We start from the raw sequence: 27,351 nt of genomic DNA, 5'->3' as shown, positions 1-27,351 counted from the left end.
TGTCAGCTAAATGACATGTAATGTAATGTATTGTAATGAGTGAGATGTGCTGCTAGTGATTAATTGCAAAAAAGCTCATATCTATCTGTCCATACCGTCCCTTGGATGTTCTGCTAGATATTCCACTTCCTTCCTTCCTACTAGTATCTGGCTTTGCCTTACTAGTGTTTGGGGCTGGGCAGTTACTATGTAGTGTGTTTATCTGACATGTTTGCTGTTGTGTCAAAGGGATTGATGACAGCAGGGCCATCAATAATTGAATAAACCAACATTACATGAAAACAAAAACAGTGTGCCTGATCACACAGAAATGCCGTAAATTACCACAACCTCTTAAAAGCGCATTGGGTCGTGGATACACCAAATCTGTGAAAAAGGTGTGCTACCATCCTTTGCCATGGTGGGCAAACAAATTCCCTGCATCAACAAAAGACGCAGGCTAGGACTGACACATTGGTCAAACCCAGGAGATTTGTATTTGTGTCTTCTGTAAAACTAAAAGTTAATGTTGAGTAATGCTAAATTACACTACTTGTGTAACAAATGTAGCTATTTCAATCCAAAACATGCATCATATTTTCTTTTCTAAACCATACCAATATGCTGTACAGAATTGCATTGTGTAAACCAAAAGAAAGTAATGAGGCATTCCTTAGTGACTTCAGTATTTAACGAGCCTCTCACAATGAATACAGTAATCATGTTCAACAACTGGTTATTCAAATAAAACAGTGGAAAAACAAACAATGTAAATACAGTATGTATGATCTACAACTTTAGATATGTGCTCTCTTTTCCATTGCCACAAATGTTTACTGACTCCATCTCCTCAACTAAAATGAAAAGAAAGGAACTTTTTAATATACTAATTGCATAACTATTGCCTTCAGATTCCTGTCATGATGCTTACAGTTTCAAACTCCAGTCAGTGAGAGATAATGGCAATTGTCAAGACGTTTGTAAAGACGCTTTACACAGGAACTATTTAGCCGTATCATTGCAGGATGAACATCAACTATGTGCCTGTTGTATTTTGGCCATGCTATTTTGGATGCCGGGACAATGGAATCAATCCACCTTTTAATTGTCTGATCCTGTTGGATCCCTTAGCCGCTCTTAAGCCAAAACGGGTAGCGTCATTCAAAAGCAACGAGTAAGAAGCTGCGTGAGTCATGCAAGTTGGCGGGTGGCCGTACTGCAGAAACAGTTAATCAAATTAATAATTTTGATCAAAAATGTTTATGATTCAAGTGCTAGGTGGTTTATTTACCCACCGTATGTGTAAGAAAAATATTAATGATATCACAGGATTCAGCACAATCTCGGCTAGCGACTTTCCATGTTATTTTCCGTGCTTTTCGCTTCGATGGATTGTTAAACTTTTGCGCTGCCGAGAGCAGTTTTCTGGACTAAATTTCATTTTCTAACTCTTGTAATACGTTTTGTTTTTACGCAAGTTTTTCAAACAGATTAATGGGAATTCTAAAGCTTCGATGGGTGAAGGATTCATATCTTTGTTTGTGATGAGTACACAATATTCTGTTGGAAATTTGAATTTGTTAGATTTTGGTCCAGTTTGGACCCTATTTATTTTGGACCCGATTTGCTCGGGATGAATAGGAGCTAGTTGGTTTCCCGTTGCTTTGCTTATGCAGATTGCCATATAATAAGAGCTCAAGAGGTAACCGACCCTTCACTCACAGACAAAAAAGAAGTCCTCCCCTCAAGCTGATGACGTTTTATCTTTGCAATTGGCTACTGCAGTGTGTGGCAATAGGCACCTGTTTTCTCTTTTTACTGGTTACAAAGGACACACACACACACACAGGAACACACACACAGCATATATGGCCCACAGGGGGGGTGTGAGGAATTGGCGCAGTAGCAATTTAATCCCCCTCTGGCCCACTTCCTGCTCTATGCCATGCTGAGCAAGGTAGCGATCCCAGCCAACCCTCACACACACAAACGTCCAAATAAAAAATACAAAAATACAAACACGCACTTCAAGTCATTCACATTAGTTTTGAATCATTTATTCTCTCATGACACTGAGATAGCAAGAATAAACACCGTGTTATATAACAATTACAAGACATCTTTCCTTGGTTTTTAACACACAAACACTCAGGTCAAATATACTGTGAAAGTGCATATAGGCTGCAGCATTTGTTGCAGATGCGTTTTTCATTTTCAAATGAATACACCTTTGCTAGTAAGTATGTGTAAGGGTAGTGATTTATCTGAATTTATCTTTATATTTATTTTGTTGATAAATAGGCACTCTTTTAAAGCAATCCACTTTGGTCTTCTTCATGTTAATGTGTGCACATTGGGACGAAACGCCCCCGTGTGCAGAGAATGGTGGATTATTGTACCATGCAATCAGGGCTTGACATTAGTACCCGCCCACCGGCAAAATGCAGGTAGCATTTGGCTGTGGCGGGTAAAGCCGTCACTCTCACTAGCCACTTTGGTGGGTGGAATTCTAAATCTCTCTATATATTTTTTATTGTAGTGGAACCAACTGTCTTCTGTTCAGTGTTTGAGATAGTATGTCCCTTCAGTGTTGCCATAGAGGCAAACGGGTGGTTGAGGACGGTTATTAAAGCCCAGAACGCTCCGTTTTATTGGTAGCAGCAATGTTTCATGTAAACCGGCTACAGGCCGCGACCACATGACTATGCACTTCCTTAGTTTAGCTTAGCTGTCTCAGTTTAGCTAGCAGGCGGAATCTGAGCGCCGTCGGTGCAAGATGTGCTTGGGGATGAAGACCCGTTTAACAGCTCAGGGCTGTTCGGCAGAGGGTCGTGGCCCTCCGTTTTCTAAAATAATAAACCCATTGTAAGGTTCTCAACCCTCACGCATTGACTGTGACACACACACATTTCAACCAGTTCCCACGCCACAACGCCAACCAAGTTCTCCTGCTATGTTGTATGATGCACATATCGTTTTCCCCTCAGCCACCGTACTGGCTCATTATGCATGTATTTTTTACTTTATTCTTTTCTATGAATTGATTGAGAATTAATTCAACACCACATTGAATTACATGATATTTCATATTACAGCTGCAGTCTGCAGTGAATACAGATTATCTGATCACCAGGGGAGTGGGAGCAGAGCAAAAGAACTGGCCAGCTCTCAAACATGCATCAGCATCATCACTCCCTCCAGGAAAAACACAACAATTTAATTACTGATGCATTCATTCCTTTTATTGAAATCTCAGCAGATAATCTTCAGCACTGTAGCCAGACTGACAGATTCACTGCTCTCCTATTAACCTTGACTGGTGGAAGGTGGAACCTTGAATGACTTCATGAACTTCTTCAATGAGAAGATTAGAGAGAAAACAAATAATCTCCTACCCTAGGCCAAGACAGATCTATCTGCATACCCAGTAACCTTAGAACCAGCTATAAACTCTAAAATATATTCGAAAGTATGCTATTATGACAACTAATAATACCAGTGAGTGTCAATCAGGATCACGGTGGAGGTAGAACCACCATTCATGAATGACCTTATGAGGTAAAACAAAGAACAACAACTTTATTGATCTCTTCAGACATGTCCCCAGTACGGTGGCTTTTCAGGCAAGTAGTGCCACAGTGTTTGGGCTTTTTGATTTAGCTACCATACATCGCAGGCTGAGGCGCTCAACCATGGCAAATTATTTCCAACCAACTAAATCATTTTTTAAAGGAATTGACTTATTCCTGCCCCCGGCATTACCAAACTGTACAATAAACACACCCACGCCAGGGTCAACAATGCAAAACTAGATCCAGGATGTCCTCAAGGCTAGATCTCGCCCAAAAGAGGTCAGTGTAGAACTCTATGGCATGGCCATTGATATCATCTTTGATACATGAGTTTCAGAGACCTCAACTTAAGAGGATAAGCAGTAATACTAGTAATTCCTAAAGGAATTGTTGTATACATTGATTCTATCTTTTGGAGGTTTTAATGCACTACAGGTAGTAGCAGGCATTTCAGTTCCATTTCCAAAATGGCAACTCGTTCTACAGCTCCCTTCCGCAGCAGGGTCTGTACTTCTTGCTCCAACACCAGAGCCTGCTGGGGGTCTACCACAGTGGGTAGCACCCCCCGAAATCGAGGCGGCCGCCACCTAAATTGGATACATCGGGGAGGGCTCGCCACTCACCCAAAAAGTTTCTCAGGGGCTCGAGCCCCTCGGGGCCGGTCTCTGGAAGTCTCGGGTCTACAGACACAGCTCCCTGTAACAGCGAACTGGCAGGGAAGTGCTGGTGTAGTAGAGCCGGAACCCTCCTCAGAGGGGGCCAACGGCCCTCGGGCTCACACTCGCTGGACCCGGTCGTGCCCCGAAGCGGCGGGGGGGACAACGGACCGACTCCCGGAGAGTACCGGGGAGAAGGGGGCACCGAAAAGTGCGGTGACACTCTAACCCCACCGGTGGGGATCACTCTCCGGGCCCTGACCCTTATGGTGTCAGGGCCTATTGGACCAGCGAGAGAACCTCGTCCGAGCGTATCGTGCTGCGGCCCAGCCTCGATTAGGGGGTGCGCGCAGCGCGACGCTCTCCTGCCGTGCCAGGTGGTGCGAGCTCGTCGACGGCCGGGGCCGCCCTCGAGCAGCCCCGCGGACGTGGCGTCGTCGGGGGAGGAAGGAATCGAGCGCCTCTGCCTGCCACCTCTCCGCGTGGAGTTTGTCCACAACGGCCCCAATGGCACCACGAAGAGGGTTGCCGGGGAAAGAGGGGCATCAAGGAGGAAGGCTTTGTCCTTCTCCTTGAGGCTGGAGTGGCTCAGCCAAAGGTGCCGCTCCGTAGCCACCAGGGCTCCCATGGAGCGCCCGACGGACTTCGCCGTCTCCTTCGTGGCTCTCAACGCGAGGTCAGTGCTCACAAACTGCCTCCGGAGTTAGCTCCTTCCCCTCGGCCACGTCGGCCAGCAGCTCTGCCTGATATACCTGGATAAGCGCCATCGTATGCAGGCAGGAAGCCGCCTGCCCCGTCGCCGAGTAAGCCTTGCCCACCAGAGCCGAGGTAGTCCTCGAAGGCTTGGTGGGCAGCACCGGAGTCCTCAGCGACACGGCCGCGGGGGAAACATGGCCCGCGTGCCTCCGACGCCAGAAACGAGCGCCTGGGTCCCGCGGTGAAGGGCCGGGAAAAGGCCTCAGCTGTCCCGGAATCCTCCGCGAGATCCATTTGTGATCCCCAAGAAGACATCCGGCGCTCTGCCTCAGCACGAGCTGGACCAGAGCCGCGGGGAGCACGCCTCATCGACAAACCGCTCAGCCATAGCACTTGGAAAACTTCACACGCACTAGATGAAGGCACAGAAATGAATGGTCCTGCCTTTCGGGTCCCTTTATAGCACCCTAGTCCCGGGGTCGCCCCCCTATGACGTACCAGCTCGCCATTGGTTAGATTTCACATGTGCTTCATGACGCGGGGAAATCCAGGCAGAGAGCGGCAGACAGACTGGGGAACCGAGAGGATCGATAACTAAAAGGACTCAAATACAGGTTCAGCAGAAAGACAAACAATAAACTTTTATTGCTGAAACCACGCTTCAAAGAGCAGCCAAGCACAGGCTTTACCCGGTAGGTTGGACAACGATCTGGCGACGAGTGAATGAAGAACCGGAGTAGATATACTGCTGGGTAGGGATGGGTATCATTTTTTTTTTTTCGATACCGGTGTTAAATCGGTGTGTACGGTGTGGCACTGGACACAAGTGGGTACAAGTTTCCAATATATATTTATTTAGTACAGCTCGCCGGCGTCCCGCTCGCTCATTCGCACTCTCCCTCAGTCGCTCGCCTCACTGTTTTAAATAGGGAGGAGAGGACACACACATCAATTCACGCCAGCTGATTGCAAGACGTTCTCACCTGGCACTGTTCCCTGAGCAACTCCCCCTCTCTCCCACACCTGCAGCCGAGCTGAACCACGCCCGCCACCACACGGTGCTTTTAAAACAATACCGGTGCCTAAGCGGTGCCTAAACCGACTATTCGACTAAGGACAAAACAATAATTGATATGCTAAAGAAACATATTTTTCTTCAAATTGAACAATAGATTAACTGTTTAAACAATACTGTAAATATAAATGAATAAAAAACACTTGGCTTCAAACTTTTTAACTTTAAACTATAAACAATATTTTAACTGTTGGTACTGTTGGTATTTCCCCTCTAAAAGAGCTTGAAGTGTAAATATAATTTAATTGGAATTTGGGGCATATTAATCATATCATTTAATTTTAGATTTATGCTCATTGTGCAGGAACTAAAGATATGTAACATATTGAAAAGCACTTGTGTTGGATTGACTTTTTCTCGATGTAAGGACGTCATGAATGCAGCAGGTGCAACACAAAGACTTGCATTATGCACAAGAGCATATTGTTTCTTATATTCTTATTGTTTCATATCTACGGTGTGATAGAAATTATTATTTCTACGTCTGGTTAGCGCGTGCTCCCCTGTGTATGTGGTTTGTTTATTGGCAGCTTGGTTACCTGAGCAGGTGAGGCGACTTCTCATCAGGTTGTCTGAATAGGCTTCAGACTAGAGCCACCCCCACTACCACACCATTCAGGCAGGAGGCGTGGCCTCGCCATGACAGGAAGCTCAGATAGTTGTGAGGACATATAACAACCAAACCACTAAAAATTTCCAAATGTTCAAAAACAATCATTTGTTATTGAATCAATTTGTTATTAATCAACATGTATATAATAATATATGTAAATAGAAATAAGAAAATAAACACTGTGAGCTATAAGCCTACTGGCTGCGAGCCCAGCCAACGTGCTGCTAGCAGTGGCCCTGAAGTGCCAGCAGCAGTCACGTCAGCAGAGCCTGTCGTCTCGCAAAATATTTGAGCTTTCCTGAGCTGGCATACACCGTCTGGGAGCCGCTACCGGGCTTCATTCTAGAGAACACCTTCAGTGTCTAAGTAGTTGAATCCAGAGTAATGAACACATGCCGCCTCATAGACTGACTTTGCTTCAGTTTGGGATGTTTAAAACCCAATTTTTCTGTTTTGAATCCGGAGCTCCTTCTCGAACAATATACATTTTTAGGGATAATCAGTGGACCACCGACTAGTAAAAAAGCTCCTTACTTTATATTTTGAGAGTGCATTATCTGTTCAGCCATATACAGTATATCCGTCTGTCATTCTGCCGTTTAATGTCCACTCAGTAACATTGTACGTGCCTGCTGAATTTGGTCAAAAACACTGTGCGAAAGATTGTCATTATTCCTTCTTCCTCCTAATCACAGGCCCCCACCAGCTCTCCCTGTGTCGTCGTCCAGCATCCTCTCATCCTCCACTCCCCGCTATTAGAGCTAATTTGCCTGCTGCCAGTGCTCTTGTCCTCGCCATCCGTACAGCGGCATTATGGATAAATGTTTTGTTACCATGGCACCAGGTACTGGTCGCCCTGGGAAGCCCCGTTGGTTGGCTGGCCCATGATTATTACGCCTTTCATAAGCCAGCAATTACAGAGAAAGCCTACATCTCAAGACCTACAAAATACTTAATGGCTTACAACAACACATAATTGCTATAACTGCATTGCCATTATACCTCCATCAAGCGCTCATATGGAGCCTGCTGTGTCTGTATTACTACAGTACAAAGAGTAGGAGCAAAAAAGCACTGACTGTTGGTTGGCATTCCCCAGTAGTGAGAGTACTTTGTTACTGTAATTTTATATTTTCATTGCACTTGTACAAATCAACCGAGTGGTTCTCGGTCTGCATTGTCTTCCATTACAGTTACGAAAAACGGGTCACCTACTTCTATGATACATAATAGATAAGAGTGAAATATATGTTTTTTACTATTTGACAACGTAAAATATATCCCATAGTTAACCCACTGTATATCAGAGGTAAATAGTGTGCTTTCTTTTAGAAGGGAATATAGTTTTTTCTCTGTTACCACTCAGATGCCATTATTATACCATTTCCGTTTTCCTCCACTACATTGCAGTATTAAATTTGTAATTGCTACTCTGCTACACCTAAGAGGGAAATAATACATTATTGACATGAATAGAACTCCACTAAATCCCAAAGGTAAATTATGTACTTCTTACTAGACAATTGTCTGATAGATTTAGTTACTTTTCAAATAACAGGTTTTCATTCCCTTCCTGTTCAATGAAAACCATATTTTCCAAGATGTGTCCTTTATGATAAACTGAAGCGGTGACATTATTCTAGAAATGCAAAAAACAAATAAAACACACAGAGGAAATATATCACTAATCTATCAATACTGTTTTTTTGTATGGTTGTAATTTAATTTTTACTTCTAGTAGAATATTTCTAGTGTGGTATTAGTAATTTATTTTCCTAACCAATATGACTACTTCTTCCACTATAACATTAACTTTATTCTACCATGTAATCGTAGCTTACTCCTGATACTATGTGCAGCTTATGTGACTCGACGACATTAACACCTGAAATACCTAATGATTGATGTATTGAAGTTCCAGGCCTCAATTTGTAATGCAGCGAAGACCTTTTCATCAGGTCTTGCTTATATAGTTAGTGCTGAAACAGCATATTCTGGTTCTGGTTTACATGACAGTTGTCCCTAAAATAAGGAGTCTCTCAGCACACCACACACTGCTCACTGACATGTCTTTACACATTATCTAACTGATCGGAGTATGAAAGCACTATCAATCTCAGATAATCCCTTTTTTTCACTACACTCATTTAAGAAGATCCCAGAACATACCGTATTTTCTGCAAAGGAAAGGATGCCACCCTGTGGACAAAACCATACTCTTTAACTGTCTCATGGCAAGACCATGTGACCACAGATATAGTGCCTATTGTAGGCGCGCGTCTACATGATGGTTCCACCGAATACCCCCTGTAAAAAAAAAACTATTCTCAACCTTTAACTGTGTTTTTCCAGACTATAGAATCAATGAAATTTCGATCCTACTCATACACACAGACAGAGACACACTCTCAGTGGGCAGAGATTTATGGGCAAGGCAGATCTAGATCTAGATGACAAATGTTTGTGTCCCTCAGCCCTTAACACCCAAACTCACACACACACATTTTTCTACTTGTTCTGTATTATAAACTAGACAATGTTTTTGTAGCTAATATAACTACTAACAGTAAAATGTAAAAATGTAGCCCCTCTGATGGCTTTTTCAATGCAAAGCTTTTGTTTTTTTCCTGAATCAGTTAGTCTGAATGGCGGTCTTAAAAGCTAATTTGAAACCTGTGTCGTATTGTGTACATCTCTTTGTCACATACTGATAAGAGAGAGAGGGGAGGGGCGAGGGGGGTTGTGTGTCTGCGTGCGTGTAATGGTGTCTGTGTCGTCAATGCCTGGTTGAAGAGATAAGGCAGTGATGGATTTCGATCAACTAGTCATTGTCAAACAGTTTCAAATGCTTGCCATGCAGATTGACTCACACACCAACATACTTCTATTTATGCAGTGTGTGTATATGTATGTTTACCTTGTGTGTGTTGGGTATCCCTTAGTCTGCAATCAGAGTCTACTGATGCTTTATTATTGTGTTAACCTGCAGTCTGCATCTGCAGTGTGCTGATAAAGCTCCCTTTGCATGTTGAAAGCCTTTTTTCCTATCATTGTTCAGAGGTGACAGGGACTCAAAGGGACGTGTCAAATTGTCAGCTAAACTCGCTGTTCTCGTCTCCATCTTGCTGCCATTGTCTCTTTTCCTTGACGTCTTGAAGCACATTTCATACGATTTATGCTTCATTTCATCAACAAGCAAGACACAGTGGCAAATTTGTGATGTAACAACAAAGTTGTATGTCCATCCAGCTCAATGTAAAGGAATAGCCATTTTGATTTGGGTAAAACATTTAAAAATAATAAGAATAAAGCCAACCAAATCACTGAAATCCTCATTCTTCCTTTTCAGTTCCTTCTGAACTCAATATATTGTGCTAATGTATTGTGCAGGCTAATAGGTTAGGTTAATGCTGCATTTAGAAGACATTGCTTTCTTGCTCCCTGGAAATGCTCCCTGTAGGAAGATTTTTGACTAGTTTCACCAATTGATATTTTGCACACAGGTGCTCTTGGATATGCTCTGCAAAAAAGGCAATCATGGTATGCAAATGCAACTACATTTTGCGCCATTTTGAATTTTGTGAAAACATGTTTTTGTGAACTCCTCCCAGACGCTGGGTCCAATTCTCACGATTCCTCAGGGAATGATTATTGGCTCAGTGCCATCTAACATAATTGAAATATTTCAACTTTGGGCCAAAAATTCACCTGACGCTGTCTCGCAAAAGCCAATCAGTGTTCACCGCTGTCTTGCTGTCACAGCGTGAAGACACGCTCACCGGAGACACACAGGCCATCAAACCGGCTGCTTGTCGGCCTGAAGCACCGCTGGAAGAGGCGGTCATCCAGACGCACTTCCTGGAGGAGTTGGTGAAATTCAAGCTGTGTGCGGTGACTGATGACGTCATGAACCCAAACACAACACCGTTTGTGGTCCCGACGTGTAATTCACACAACAAAGACAAAGAGCACAAAAAGGGGTTATTCATTTCCATGGTGGATAGCGGAAATTATTATTACTGTCCTTACGGATACAAGTAGCAGAGATGAGCCACGGCCCCTTCCAGGCGCGAATGAAGCAAAATAACTCCAACTAGTTGTGCGAGTAAAGCGTGGCAAAAATTCGCTTGGCTTTTGGCGTGAACGCAGCATATCGCTCTCCAACAAAGCATTGAAGCCGTCCAAAAAAGCGTCATATGTAAACCAAAGATCCAACGCTCTGGGAAAGTGGATGAATATTTTTAAAAGAAAGAAAAATGGGCTACAGATGCACCAGTCCATCATCTTACTGACTGGTATTGTTAGGTAATGTTGTTTGTGCAGGTTTACATAAAGATAATAAATAAATAAATAATAAATAAATGTCCTTGTGATGATCATTGTATCAGGATTTTGCTTGTTAAATTTCATTATTTTATTTAATCATTGAACACAAATCCATCCACAATTGATATCAAGTAGTTAATCCAAGACAGTGTTAATATTTGAATGGGCCCCGGGCCATCTTGTACCTCAAAAAGGTTAAGAACCCCTTCCTTTAAGTATTCCCATGCAGTGATGTTCAAAGAATTATAGCTCCACCTATTGGCAAAGGGAAATGCAACATTTTTACATTTTGATTGGCTACTCCTAGCCCTTCTATCTAATCAACCTCAAATTTGTGCAGATACGCCTTAAGACTTTCATTATCAATCACTGTGAATATTGGGAGTTTTTAAAAACTTTGTTTGATTATAAACTTGTTGTTTTCGTGTTACAGTGTTGCCATGACAACCGGTTATTCACAGTCAAAACGAAAGTGCTTTTGAGGGACTAAATATGCTCCAATCTTTACTAAACTTGAAAAACGCATTTAGAGCTATGTGAACATATGATTTTGATGCTTCCAAATAGCATTTTGGCTCAATAGTGCCCCCTACACGTATTCATAAAGCCTCCCCAACAACTGCTTTGATCTACAGTAGGTGCACATATCAGCAGATTAGGCTGGAGAATAATGAATAAAGCTTAAAAACTTACTAAAAAATTGGCGCGTCAGGATGGCCATGTCTATGGGCACATACTCAACCTTTGGCTGAATTTACTTTCTCTAACAACTTGAAGTTAATTGAAATGCCGCGATACTTGGGAAGCTCTCAGCCATTCAACAATTCTTGGACAACTCTGGGCTAGGAGAGGGATCCGAAACATTCATTTAAAAGGAGTACAATGACAAAACGATAGGGATTGAACCCGTAAACTGCCCTACTGTGCACTATTCTTACATTTTATACAACATATTTTACAAAATGCTTCATTGAATAGAGCAGCAGCGCCATCCCATATTAAAGTATCCCAGTGTTTAAAGACAACCAACAAAATATTTTAATAACTTCCCTGCTGTAAAGATTCAGCTTATTTGGAACCTTTTAGCTGAATAGCTGATTAGGAAGGTGGAAGCCCACATGAAGTTATAGTAGTCGGCATAAGATAGACATAAGTGTTAATTAAATTAAGTTTATAGTAGCAATGTAACTTGCATGTTAGGGTCAGTTTGTTCGGCACCCAGGTGCGTGAATCAGAAACGTGTTCAATCTGAACAGCAACTGTACATTATCAATAATGCACCCCCCCATGAGTCACTCAACCTCAACCAATCCGAACGCTGGATTTCATCTACCCGTGTTAAAATTCTTGTTAATACACATGCAAGTTTATGCAGTGTTTTCTGTTAACACTGATAATGCAGAAACTAATCTTAAGATGTTGCTAAAAATACAGAAATGAAAAGGCATCAAATGATAAAAGGCATCAGTTGTACTATAACTAAACGTCAGTTCTAATAGTAATAGTAGTTTTTAAAGTAATATTAGTAGCAGTATGTGTGATATTAATAGCAGTTTATAATATGGGTCGGTTAAATAAGCATTATAATTGGTTGAGAGTGACAACCCGGGGTATGCTGAATTTAAGCAATAAGGTAAGAGAGGCCTTACATCGTCCAATAGTGTAACAGTTCGGGGTGTTGTCAGGTCCGACGCGCAACTTTAATTGTCTGGTTGCAAAAGCTTGCATTACCCAAAATTAAATTTGTGGGATTTACGGTCTTTTTCCAGCGATCGCCACCGAGCTAAAAGCTAAAATATCAACAAACGGTCACGCAAAATTGAACTTTGAGTGCCCAGTGATATGCAACGCTCAGGTCAATGTGAACAGCAACTGTACATTAACGAATAATTCACACCCTGTGACTCACTCAACCAAGCGGAACGATGAATTTCATCTACTCGTATTATAATAAGCCAAGTACTGTACACCTGTTGACATTGACCTGAGCGTTCCACATCAGCGGTCAGAATTTCAGAATAAATGAGATGCAAAAATAATGTAGATCTCCTAGCGTTTGGTGCAAGGCTAATGTAGGATCCGAAATTAGTAGCGGATCGTAAACGTTGAGTTGACGCGTTTCTGTAATCTCACACCGACAAGTTCCGTTAGTGAAATCGAGTGTCCTTTTTTATTTGTCCAAAGTTTGCTGTTTCACTATACAGAGTTCAAATTAACACGGTCAAAAAAACTGTCCGGCTCCGCTCCGCCACTGTCCCTATTAACTGCTGTAAAACGTTGGTTATCCCTTATAACTGCGATGCCAGTCCACAACGCACGTGAGCCTTAACACGCAAATTGTTACATTTGGTGGCTACAACAATATGTGCTGAAAGGCAGCTATTTACATACTATTTATAATGGGGCTGGTAACCGTATTATTAAATTAAATTACCTTATTGCTTAATTAAAGCAATAAGGTACTTGAGCCTGTACTTTATTTCCAATAATGTTACATTTCAAGGGTTTGCTTACAACACCCCTGAACTGTAACATTATTTACAATGAAGTACAGCCTTCAATCCAGAGAAACTTGTTGAAAATGTAACAGTCATGAATATTTTCTAGTGCAGAGTTGTTTGGGGCTTGGACTCCATCCTGCCGTAAGTTAGACCAGGGAGTGACACCGAGTGCGAAAGTCGTCAGTGGAAGGTGGCTATGGTGGGTGGGCGGTGGCGATGGTTGGATTGCCAGGCGGGGATGGTCGGAGGAAGATGGCGATGGTCGGATCGTCAGGTGACGATGGTCTGTAGTAGGTTCCTCCGGTGGTCGGCGGAAGGATACTTTTTTAGTAGCGTTTAGTTTAGGCCCTCATGCAAATTACATGTAAATGTAAAGAGTATCTTACAACCATGGGTTTTCCCTAAGTTTGTTTTCTAACTTTATTGAGAATGTGGCACAACACGGCGACCTACAAGTAGAACAGTGTCTTAAATAAAGTGAAGTACGTCTTAATGCGACACTTTTGAAATCAACACAAAGGGATTCTGTATGTGTTCATGAAGTTTGAAGCGGGTCATTTAGCTAATGTTTTGATAACAGACCGCAGCGGACCGACTACTTCCCCACACCCCCGTCTGGCCAAACGTCTGACCACTGGCAGTCACTGGAAAACGGGTTATCGTTTTATTTTTTTTCATGAGAGCCCCTGCCCGCCACCTGCTCGTGAACTAGGTAGTCGCTGCCTGGGAGAAGCTGGACAAGGACATGATCCGAAAGTCCGTCAAAGTTTGTGGACCGCACGCAAGTAGCCCAGGATGAGGAGAACGACGAGGAGGACACTGCAAATAAAGCGCTATACGCGATAAACTTAAGACTGACACTATGGTTTATTACTGATTCATTTCTAAATGGTTAGTCTCCAGAAAGTTGATTAGCTATAGGGCTACCGGTAGAATGAAACCGGTAGCCTATCGGTAAATGGTTGCAGGAAGTGCTGAACACATACGCAATGAATGATATTAGCCTACTGTAATTATGCCCATTATTTTATTTAAATAATACAATTCTATAACAGAAGATACCGGTAAGTAAGAAATAAAGGCCTGCCCCTAATAAAAGCCTCCCCCAAATACAAGCCGGTGCGCTGTAGTCTGGTGTTAGATTTTGAAGGAAATTGGCTCATGTATGGTATTTCGAGAGGCTTTTATTTTAGGACTGGTACATCAGAATGTCCTGGTCATCACCAAGTCTCACCATGGTGATGTGTACTCTCTGCCTGAAGTGGAATGGACATGAAAGTATTGATTGTTTCCTTTTAATTATATTTATCTCTTTCATTGAATAGGTCCAATATAAAAAGTGAAATGGTGCCAGCACCTCAATAATTCCATGTTGGGATCATGTGCTCAATGGGGTTCTCAAGATGATGGGCAGTTTTGGGTTCAGGGTCCATTTTGGTCACATCTGACTATAGCACCTTCTTCCACATGTTTGCAGTGTCTCCCACATGACTGGTGTTAAACTCCAAACTGTATTTCTTATGCAGCTCATCCAGAGTTACATTGGCCTCTTGATTGCTGCTCTATTAAAGACATCACAATCTACTCAGAAAGAATATCAACTTTGACGATGTTCATGATAGACTAAATGAAAACTTAAATCGTGGCAAAGAAGAAAAGAGAACAAATGGAACAGTGGTTTCAACTCGAGACATACTTCATCTAAACTGCTCCAGATTTCTCAATTGTCATGACATCCTTACCTCTATACATCCATATTATAATCCAAGCCTGGTGGAAACATGAACTAGCACCACTGACTTGCGAACGCCACAGGCGTCCTCGACCACCTTTCTAACCATCTGGCCAGTGCCCCAACGTGCAAGGAGTAGCGAGGACCCGTCCAATCTTAATTTTAAGATTCTAATAATATTATTGTAATTTTCCACTTTCTCTCTAATCTGTCTGTCCTTTTGAGGCAGTATCATCCTACCTGGAATGCAAAGACTTGTTTGGTCAAGTGCTTAACTAAAATGCCATTGGGCTGTGCTTTCAGCCTCTTTCCGTAAAGAGACTACCATAGCTGCGCTGGTCAAAAAGTGGACCGTCAGGTTTTAAGTCAGCTTCAGCTTTAGCTTAGCTTTAGGTTTGGGTCTGGATGGGACGGCTTGTGGGTCATTAGTGGTGGGCAAATGTATCTATTGACTAGTGCGCTGTAGCAAAGGGTACCCCAGTTAACCTTTGCAGCAGAAATAGTGCTAAAGTCTTCAATTATAGTTGCAGGATCTTCTCCTCTTGGGGGTGTGGATGGTCAGGTCGACGGCGCCACTGATGGTTTGGCCGAACGATCTAGCATGACTGACGCGGCTTCTTGTCACTTTTAAATAACGTTAGGCGGGTTAGGGGATCTGATTTCACAGGCTTGAGCATCATTTACTCTCTACTTGTTTCGGCTTCTGAATGGCTAAGCCAGCTGTCGATCTTTCCGTATGGGTTTAGTCATATCCAAAAGGATGCAATAGGACCAAAAAAGTGGTTAAAATGCCAACCACAGCAGGACTTAGCCCTAGAATCCAGATTCTGACTTTTGTCATATTTCAGCCCTAAAGCCTGAACAAAATCCTTTTCTGGAGAAGTAATAATCACTCTATCAACGTAAAGACTTTAGCTCTGCTTCTTGGTCTAAACAGAGAGCAGAAGCAGAAGCAAAATTGTATTTTTAGTTGGTTTGTATCTTTTAAAACTGAAAGGAGCTAACGGAATACTTAAAGCTCACTACATCCACAAATATAAATGCTGGTTGGAAGGTATAATAAGTGATTGATAAGTGCACAGTTACGCTTTGTCAGAGTTTCCGTGATGCACTTACCTTCAGTATGCTTTCATAATCACAACTTTTAGGTACCGGTCCATACCCAACGGTTATTAATGAGAGCGTTAACGACTCTCGTGCCCATTTCAAATTAGATTTGTATTTCAGGCGGTATCATTCCGACCAGCGAAGTATCAATGCCAAAGTCATGGACTGAGATGTAATTAACCTGCTTGTTCATATGACTCCCTGATCATTTATATACCTTAAATGATCCCACCCTGTCAACTTATGTAGATACAAGGCTAGAGTATTGGTTCATCATTTCAGCGCTTGGCATTTAGTCACATTACTCTCTCAGACCCACAAAACAAACCCAATCAAATGAAGATGTACGAGTCAACCGCTTCCCACACAAAGGGTGCACACTCTCTAAAGCTTAATTCCTGGTGTCTAAGTTTTAATAAACTGGCTTGTCTTTCAAAAAGTGAATGTTTAGAGATATGCATTACTTACATATTCAAACACGATATTTTGAGGTCCATATTGAATTCCTTGTTTGAGGAGAAACATGACAAAGCTGAAAGGGTTTTTCAGCAGAAGTAAGACAGGGTACAAATCTCAAAGGTAATCATGAGTACACAAAGATTCAAACAAAAAACAGGACTAGGGTCTTACGGAGGATCCCAAACAATCACCTCCCCAGGAAAACACTGGAAAGGTGGAGGTGTTTGGACACAGGTAGGGACAATGTAGACAATCAGAAGGGAGGAGAAAACACACCAAGGAAGGAAGTGAAGTCAACCCACACACACAAGAGGTAGGGAAATACTAAATAAAACTAGGACAGACCAACCACGTAGCGAAAAGCAGGTTTTTATATTAATCTATCTTTGACAATACCACGATAGACGAATGACTGAAATGCTGTCCTTGCTCTACCACAGGTGGTGTATAAGAACAATGACATCCGTCTTGAGTTGTCCCGCCTGGCACGCATTGTGGACCCTAAAATGAAAATCCAGGGTGAAGTATCCTATAAGTGCGAGAATGTGGCCACTCTAGACCCAATTTCCTTCGAAACTCCCGAGGCCTATATCAGCCTCCCAAAATGGAACACCAAGCGGATGGGATCCATTTCTTTCGATTTCCGCACAACAGAACCCAACGGCCTCATCCTCTTCACCCATGGCAAACCTCAGGAGCGGAAAGATGTTGCCCGCAGCCAGAAGAACACCAAGGTCAGTCCATGATTCTGTATATCATTTGCTAATTTAATTCTAAATGTAAAGGCCAACAGGCTTGTTTGGAAGCACAGATCATCAACAAACATCAAAATGTTTTTACCACAAAACAGCAAATCTAATTGCATTTGACTTGATACTTCCTGTCATCCTTTGACCTGAATGATTGAGAACCTGCAAAAGCATTTTACAAGGGTACTTGTTATTTATTTATTGCTTTGAGATGACCATGTCAAATTGGTTGCGATGGGAATTCTCACATCAGCTGCTTCACCTCAGCTCCACCAATCTAGACAGGGATTTGAATCTTCAATTTTGTTTTCGAAAAATAACTGGTCAAATTAAATAAAACAATAACGAAATAATTGGACATTCAATTTTTAGCAGATTGCTGGAGCAGAATCAAAGATTAAGAGTGGAAAAAATGCAGAGGTGCACTCTCACTCGATCATAGACACACAGTTTCTCGGCAACACACACACAACAGAAAACAAACTCTCCTCAGGCTTATAACTGAGGTTGTTACATGCTATATATAAATAATTTTCAGATTCCAATTCTAATTACATATATTTGATGACTTCATGATATATGCTTTATTAATATGTTTAACTAAACTGTGTTGTGCATTGATTACACATACTGCGTTTTCATTTTAAATCAAATATTCACAAATCAGAACTACGACTTTTTCCGTAAAATGACCATGATTTATTGCTCAACCTCTGGGTTTTTTCCAGGTGGATTTCTTTGCAGTTGAATTGCTGGATGGCAGCTTGTTCCTTCTGTTGGATATGGGCTCAGGTACTATCAAGGTAAAGGCCACCCAGACAAAGGTCAATGATGGTGCCTGGTATCACGTGGACATCCAGAGAGATGGACGCTCAGGTCAGTTGTGCTTTTGAATCAGAACTGTAACATTATCATTTTACATAAAAGCCCCAAATTTGAAGTACATTGTAAAAAGCACAAATATTTCTCAAAATACTTCGGTACTTGTCTAAAAGTATAAAAAATAGAACATTGTACTTGTATTGAATTTATTGAGAACTTATGAGGATTGTTGACCACCCTCAACGAGTAATTCATATCCTTAATTTGATATCAAAATACATTTAAAGATAACAAAATATTTTCAAAACTCATCTCTATCCCAGTGCTTGTGTATACGCATCTCAAGTACCAACCAACCACCAAAAAACTGTGGAAAGAAGACAACACAGTCAGTTGTTTGCATCATGGTCTTAGTTTTCTTGTTTTTCTGTACATTAACTATCAACTTGTGTCACCTTGTCTGTTTTTTTTATTCTTTTTATTTTCCTGCCTTTGACTTCACACTTTCTTTACACTTTTTCTCTTTAGTTGTATCCTGCCTTTTCTTTTCCTCTTCTGCGTTTGAGATAACAATTGAACACAGACAGCACCAACTGATCAATAATTTACTCATCTGATTTAATTAATGATAATCTGTGTTAGGTGGTATATTTGCTTGGTTGCTTGTATGGGGAGTGAAAGGTAACTCTTTGTTGGGTTTAAAGAGACTGTACAGAAGCTGGTTTCACTCTTAGCCATAGCTGTGGAAGTCTACACTTGGAATTGATTCTGGACATAAAAAACACCCCGGTCTTCCGTCCCTGTATCCTGACCATGCTCTAGCCTCTGACCCTCTCCTGGTAATCAGCCTAGCCCTGTAAAGTGTAAGGGATTTGTGACTTCCATTCCCCTTCTTTGGAGGTCCGTTGTCAAAATAATCCAAATAGATTGTTCAATTAAAATTAACTTGTTTTATTTGTTAAAAAAACCCATGGCAGTCAGTGTGAGTGACCCAACCCGAATCCCAGAGAGTCTCCCAAGCAGGTATGGGAAGGATGCACGGATCGGGGGTGAGGGGGCAGTAGATTGCCACGGCGTGGTCGAATGAAATGTATCTTGCAAGCCGAAAAACTGTGGGCACCCCTACCTTATCAGGTTTCCTGCCCGTTACTACTCCCTGCACTATTCTGAAACACATATAGTGTAGTCAGGAATCAGGAAATGTTTGTTGCCATAATATGTCAGACATAGATGAAATTTGACTTGGCGGTTGGTGCATGACGGCAGAAAGTACAATAATGGGCAACAGACAACGTAGTGCAGAAATAAGATAAAGATATAATAAAATATATGCTATGGATTAGTTCGCTAAAGCTATGGGTTAGTAATGTGGCAATACGAGTTGCCTACGACACTGCAGGAAAATAACAGATCTCCAACAACGCCACTTGGGATAGGCCCAAGACCATTCTTGTTCAGGCACACAGAGCCGTTCACCAAAATCAGGGGTCAGAGACCATAAGATAATTATAAAAATATACAGTGTTATTCTGTTACAGTGTAATATTCTTTTTAAAATGGCAATATGTTCTTTGTTGAGGAGTAGATGAGGAATATCTCCAGCTCACACCAGCAGTGGCTGACACCTGCTCGCTGATCTACATCTGCCCAATACCTCTCCTTAAAGTGCAGCAACCTCTTGTTCCTGTCCACACCTGCAGTTGGATCTTCAGTTGGCGGCTGCATTCCCTGACATCAAGTCCCAATACAAATTCCAGTTGTCGCAAATAGATCCTGAGCTTCCCCTTGTTTCTGAGTTATTTGTGTTCCATTGTTTCTATTGGCCTCCCTGCCTTTTTTACATCATATTGTAAGTTTACTCATTATTACATCATTGCATATTTTCTGGTCATCTTCACCTTCATATCCATTTCTTTATTTGCGTCCATTCCTACAATTGTTGAACCGTGTCATTTTCTGGGCTGCTTAAATCAGAAAATATTTCATTAAACAAGGCTTTCATATTTGGCTCCCCAAAGTAACATACAAGCTCATTAGAATATGGTGCACCTCATCTAACTATCTCCACCTCCAGCTTAAAAACTATTATGCAATGTTGCCCCATACCTTTCTCAGAAACCGATCTGTTTAGACTTGGCTTTTTAGTGAGAGTGACTTAAAAGGACAGGCACTGAGTGTTTTATTTAGACAGAAGTATATCTTGACTCTCTCAATCCCCAACACAGGGACCATCTCCGTAAACAGCAGAAGGACCCCTTTCACAGCTAGTGGCGAAAGTGAGATTCTCGACTTGGAGGGCGACATGTATCTGGGGGGGCTTCCCAATGACCGCACCAACCTCATCCTGCCCACTGAGCTCTGGACGGCAATGCTCAACTATGGCTATGTGGGGTGTATACGTGACCTTTTCATTGATGGTCGAAGCAAAGACATCCGTCAGATAGCTGAGGCACAAAATGGCGCTGGCATCAAACCCTCGTGCAACAAGCAACTTGGCAAACAATGTGAGAGCTACCCATGCAAGAACCGGGGAGTCTGCAAAGAAGGCTGGAATAGATTCATCTGTGACTGCACTGGCACTGGATACTGGTCACGCACCTGTGAGAGAGGTAAAGGCATGTTCTCTCTTCTATAACCCTGAAACTATTCTGACATAATCTCAATAGCAGAGGAATATCAATAGCAGAGGCATTAAAAATGACAGACACACTAGAGAACCGGAACAGAATAATAATAATACTCCACCAATAATAAAGGAATTCAAAGGAATAATTCACCCCAAAAAATAATGATTTGTACATCATATTCTCAACCTGCGTTACCTGGAATCCATTCAGTTAATCTGTTTAATCAACAGCAGCATTCAGTACATTTATTTTATGAAGTATTATAAGTATTATAGTAGTAAACAGTTTGCAGAGTGATTCTTCCAAGGGATCCTCGCCCTGGCTAACTTGGTGTTGTGCTAGTTGACTCGATCAACATCAGTACTTTGTACATTTGACATTACAGCTATCACAATTGGCCAGGTTTTCTTGCCCATGCTAACTGGATGAGATACTATGTTTTATTAGATCAACACTGACATTGTATTAATTGACCTTTTGTTTGTGCCTGACAGATAGCTAGCAGTGTCTTTGCTCAGGCTGAGATTCTACCTGGACACATTATAGCTGTCACAGTTGGCGAAGTGCCCTTGCTCAAGCTGACTTGTGAGACACAATTAGCTACAGCGACTGTCCTAGTGAAGATGGTGCATCACCACAGGCAGTTTTCTTGTTTACTGCCCGGTGGTCTTCCATTCGGACCCTCTACGCGAGTGCTTAGAGGGTGCGCTACTGGCGCCCTTTCCTCCTGTAATTGCAGGGCGTAAAATACTGCCTCACTTAGACAATTGGCTGACATGTGCGCCAGCCCGGTAAAGAAAAAATGATTAGGGTAACAGATTTGTGGAACTGACTACGGTTATCACTGTGCCTTCTTACAACCTTTTGCCTGACCAGCCTTTGGGTAATTTATCTACCCGGCAGTGGCTATTGCATCCAGAGGTGATGCTGACCTCTGGATGATGTTCTTTATACCTTTGCACTAATTCCTTTTGATATTGGCAACACTCCTTAGAGTTCTTTCATAATAGTAGGAACTTATTGTCTTGCGTTCAATTATGGGCCTGTCCACGGAAAGATCCCACCAGGAGGCTATGCTGCGTTCACAGTTGTATTTGGAGGTGTTAAACCTCAGAGATTAATGTGTGGTTTTTGAATTGGACAATCTGAGATAGTTCATTGCTCTTATACTGCGATTTATGGCAAGTAGGGTCCAAAACATCACTGGCGTTAATGGTTTCACATAGAATCCTAAAGATAATGTATAATGAGACCTTTGACCTGGATAGTCAGAAGATGATTCACTCTAAAGTTTTCAAAAGCAAGGGCAGGAAACAGGTTGCAGCTGTTAACTTCGGAAGGATTAAGGTTCGGTTTCTTCAGGAGAGGGTTAACTTGCCTCTTTCAGAGTTATGCAAATAGCCAAAAGTGAGAACTTGGACCGGAGGCAAGGGAGTGAAAGAGAAGCGCATGAAAAATGATTAAAAAAATAAGGGGTGTGTCTGATGTATCTTTTAGGATGCACGAGTAAGAAAAATAGCGTAATATTCGTAATAGCAAAATGTCTAGTAGAAAAAGAAAAAAAAAGTCGGAAATATCAGAACCTGGTGGACGGAAGGGAACAACAATGTTTAATTGTACTGTCAGTGTGGAACTCAAAAGACATGGTATAAAGAGTGGAAGGGGGTAGAGAAAAACTCCATTTTGGCGTGATGAGTAATTCAGTAACAGCACCACTAATAGTACGTTCACACCAAACCCATCACCAGCAATTGGCACGACAGGTTTACATACAAAGTCTACCCAGGTAGCCAAAATTAACTGGCCCAGATCCGGCTTGAGCTCGGCATGCCGGAAAACACAGGTCAGGCCGAGTGTTTGCCGGGTTGAATATATTCTTAATGTCACAAAAACACACTTTTACTTACAAAATCAAGCCAGTCGAAATGACATTGTTTAGTGATGAATTTATGTCAAGAAAAGTATGAAAAATCATAAGCCAAAGAAAGATTGTTGTGTTTTTATTTTGTGAAAGTTTTGTCTTTGTTTGATCCCTCTCACTTTCCAGTTGACTATCCAATTCAAACTCTACATTAGTTTTAGCCATTGCAATTAGCTTCAACATCATAGCCTCCACATCATTTTGAAGGCCCTCATTTTCTCCATTTATGTGCAACTTGCAGCTTGGTGCTGATCTCTTTTAGCAGGGCATTCTAACATATCTCCATTCATTTGTTCTCGTAGGACATCTAGGAACTGTGGCAGTCTGTCCTCTAGCTCTCCTCTTACTTGTTCCTCCAGTGAACGTAGGTAAAAATCCACTGAAGATTCAACCTCCTCAGAATCAAATTCCATTTCCTCTGACATTATCTCCTTTTTCTGGAGGTCTTCGAACCAAACTTATGTGATTAAAGGTAAAATGAGGTAACACTTTTAAAGCACAACGGTAATAACATTTGTTTGTTGACAAACAGAGTAGGGTCTGACTATGGGGTCAAGGATTTCATCCCGATACCTAATGGTAGGGAGACTGCAGGTCTCTAGCCTTTAGAGGTCTGTGCGTTCCTCCTTGGAAGTAGGATCGCTTCCTTGATCACCGCCAAACCGTGTTTGTGATGTGGTGTCGTCTTCTGGATCCATGTTCTGGCCAGATCGTACTGTATCAGTGGATGGACCTAGAAGCAGTATGACAAAGCAGTAGTTCAATACGGGCTTTCTTTTCCCTCTACACGAACCACAGAGGTTGTAGACTTACTGGGAAAAGACGTGGTCAGAGAAAGAAGTCTGGGTAAATAATCAGTGCGGAACAAGGTAAGGTAATGTAAGGTTATCCAAGTCAGGCTGGTTTGGCAACGGGAAATCAGTCCAAGAGAAAATGCGGGAAAGTCGGTCATGCCCTGGAGAACGATCTAGTATCAAGTGAGATAGTGACCGTGGTTTAAATATTGAAGAAAGTGAGTAGGGTAGACAGGTGAGTCTGATTGGGCTAACGAGGTGGATTTGACTAGCAGGTGCACAGAATGAACTGATTATGTGGAGTGAGCGGTGGAAATGACATGGTGGAAGTGATAGGTTGAAATGACAGTATCTGTCACAGCTTTATCACCAAAGAGAGTCACTCCAGAACTAAAAGTATAGTACATCTTAGGGCCATTTCACCAAGAGAGAGAAATTGCACATAGGTGTGAGGACCAACCTCTGGCATGGGGTTTTCGTCCCGAAGCAGCACTGGAGGCCAAAGCTCAGCCTTTTTATTTTGCCATGATATTCAGTCTTTTGTCCAACCATCACACTCAGCCTTCTTGTCCCCAACCGTATCAACTACAATAACTATGTATCTGAATCACATTGGGATGTCACCTTCCTGCCTGAAAGTCCATGCTGCCCAGCTGGCTCCCATCTTAACGGTGGTCTTCAACGGATCACTGAAACTGTGTAAAGTCCCCTCCTGCTTCAAATGCTCCACCATCCTCCCAGTCCCCAAGAAATACGCCATCGCAGAATCAAATGACTACATGCCTGTCCCTATCCTGATGCCTGTGGTCAAGAAATCCTTTGAGAGGCTGGTGATGACCCACCTGAAGATAATCACACGGCCCCTCCTGAACCCTCTGTCAAGGACTATTAGGTGGTCGCCCCCAGTGATTTTTGCCATACCAACTGCACATCCCTAGCTACATCAATGACTGCACCTCAAAGGACCCAAATGTCAAACTCCTGAAGTTCGCTGAGGACACAATGGTCAAAGGCCTCATCAGGGATGCCGAAGGGTCTGTCCACAGACAGGAGGTTAAACACCTGGTCATTTAGTGTGGTCAGAACAACATGGAGCTGAACAAGCTCCAAACTGTGAAAATGACAGGTGACTTTAGGATAGCCAGCGTTTCACAAGCGTGTACACGCAGAAACAGCAAGTTTTGGATTTATTTCTGTTTAAGGACACCATCGTTCTGCTATTTCACAAAGCTAAATACAACTAATACAATAAATGTGAACTGGTCAAAGAAGCAGTAACTTCATAGAAGCCAAACAAAATACATTAAGGTCTTGGTGGTTTAAAAGTTGAGAGGTCAGTCAGCTTATAGTGTATAAATCCTTTGGACACACTTTATTGCGACCATCTCCCATGCTAATAATTACGTACAAACATACATACTAACACACGCACATACAGCAAAGAAATATTTAATGTCAAGAGTTAATCTGACAGCATCCATGCAAATTTGTTTGGTGCATGTTACACCATGCATAATCTGACACCTTGTCAATTTGACATCAGTCCCGGGCATCTCTATGACCAATCACAGTCATCTATTTAATGTGCAATTGAAATTGACACAGACATTTACAGCATGGAAACACACAAGTAAAAAAAAGTGATTGGGATTTCGTCACCTTATATGTAAAATGTTGGGAGTGCACGAGGGGCATTTGCTTTCAAAGAGCTAAGGGCCGAATTGAACTCTGTGTTGACAGGTGTCAATTATGTTATATCTAGGATTTTATCGTTGATATGTGAAGAAAAGGGATGACAGAGTACACAGCTCTGTTTTAGCACAGTGAGTCGAGATGTCTTTTACAAGGGAAGGTGCTGTTCAAGATTTTCTAGCTGAGGGATAAGGTCAGAGTGTTCTTGACTCGGGAAGGGTATTACCTCGCCCACAAATTTCATTATAAAAACTTCTTACAGAAGCTTGCTTATCGCAGTGGTATGTTTTAGAAGCTCAATGGACGGAATTTAATGTTTCAAGGCACCAACACTTATCTTCCACAGCTCACAGACAAAATAGCATCTTTTACCAAAAAACTGAAGATGTGAGAGAAATTGCTTGCAGAGGGGAGTCTGGACTCTTTTGAAAACTTGAATGCAGTCCTTCTCAACAATGAGCTGGGTAAATACAATAATTCCATGTATAAAGGCTCGTATTTCAGCACTTTCAGAAGTACTTCCCAGAGGATTCTGCGAAATGTGACCGGATACGAGATGCCTTTCAAGCAACTATATGTGTTGTTTGCACTTCTTGCATGATGCTTATTTGAAACACTATTTTGAAAAACTGCACTGTTTCCAATTTCAATTTTAATAATAAATTTACATGTTCATCAAATATACTAAAACTATGAAAAAAAAGTTGAAAAGTCTTGTAGATTTATTTTAGAAATAAAAATACTTTCATATTATAATGCAATTCATTCAAAACTAAAGAGGTAAAACCTATTTTCATTTAATAGTTATTGTTTGGGGGAGGGTTGGTTGGGTGCGACTGAGGGTGTCTCACTACGTCTATATCCTCAAATGGGGGACATGACAGAAAAAGTTTTTGCCTTAATAGGTGACTTTAAAATTCTCCATTGGTGTGTGAATGTGAAAGTGAATATTTGTCTCTATATCCTGTTTAGTAGCTAATCTCTATGTCAGAGAAAGACAAACCCAGGAGTTTTGTGATTACTGTTCTTGATGCGACAGGACTGTAGTCTTTGAGGATGGTAGTTGCTGTCTGCTTCTGGATTGAAGATATTTTTGAGCATGATCTTGAATGGCTGACTAAAATGTGCAGCCTTTGGCATCATTTGCAGAGTGTTCCAGCTGATGATATTCCTAACCTCTCTCTATGTGCCTGACTCTCTCACACAGAGGCTTCCATCCTCTCTTATGATGGCAGCATGTACATGAAGGTGGTGATGCCAACCATCATGCACACTGAGGCTGAGGACGTCTCCCTGCGTTTTCGCTCCCAGCGGGCATATGGCCTACTCATGGCCACCACTTCGCGAGAATCAGCCGATACACTCAGGCTGGAGTTGGATGGCGGTCGCGTCAAACTCACGGTCAACCTAGGTATCGTATGGCCACTCCCACCCCCACCCATCAGCCTCCACACTTCCACCATCACCCTGAGAGTTCACTGTTGAGTGGTGACCTCTCCTCTACTTTTACCTCTCTCTGTTTGCATATTCTTTCAGTTACTCATTTCTATGACACCTTAAAGGTCTTTCCAGGCTTTAGAAAATTGTTTTGCATGGGTATTCATGCTGTTTTATGCCTACCACGGCCTGTTTACTAAAAACTCATTACAAGATAAAATGTTAGGCTACACATATAACTTATATGATTTAAATGGTAAACTTCTTTGAAAAAGAAGAAAACATAATATCTGTATTCTGTTTAACTGCTTTTCTGTTTAACTCAACCATTGATACAGTAACAGCACAATAAGTACATAAAGATAATGTTGAAAGAAACAAACCACCACTGAGTATGCTCACTGATTTTCAGTCCATCATTCAACAGGACACTAGAAAAACCTTGTCTTTCTCAATAACCCAGTTTTCTGTCTCAGATCAAGTCATTTCTTTAACATCTTCCTCTTCTTCCGGGTTTTTTTCTTTGCAAATGATGGTGTCTTTTCTGGAGGTCTAAGCTTTTCTGTGTTTTGTCTTTATGTTTATATCTCAAC

General features: G+C 41.9%; 1 protein-coding gene across 14 annotated transcripts in view; it reads left to right on the top strand.

Annotated features, from left to right (window-relative positions):
• Positions 1 to 27,351, top strand: part of nrxn3a (neurexin 3a) — a 122,458-nt gene that overhangs the window by 57,466 nt on the left and 37,641 nt on the right. For all 14 annotated transcript variants that reach the window (XR_009941578.1, XR_009941577.1, XR_009941576.1 and 11 more), the window contains 4 exons: positions 17,157 to 17,450; positions 18,194 to 18,341; positions 20,513 to 20,896; positions 26,529 to 26,732. Coding sequence is in view for 4 of the 14 variants with exons in the window: in XM_037486933.2 (XP_037342830.2) it covers positions 17,157 to 17,450; positions 18,194 to 18,341; positions 20,513 to 20,896; positions 26,529 to 26,732 (1,030 nt within the window). In the remaining 10 variants the exon portion in view is untranslated. The remainder of the gene's footprint in view (positions 1 to 17,156; positions 17,451 to 18,193; positions 18,342 to 20,512; positions 20,897 to 26,528; positions 26,733 to 27,351) is intronic.

Source organism: Pungitius pungitius, chromosome 14, assembly GCF_949316345.1.
Source record: "Pungitius pungitius chromosome 14, fPunPun2.1, whole genome shotgun sequence".
Classification (NCBI taxonomy): Eukaryota; Metazoa; Chordata; class Actinopteri; order Perciformes; family Gasterosteidae; genus Pungitius; species Pungitius pungitius.
This window is presented reverse-complemented; position numbering and strand designations above follow the sequence as displayed.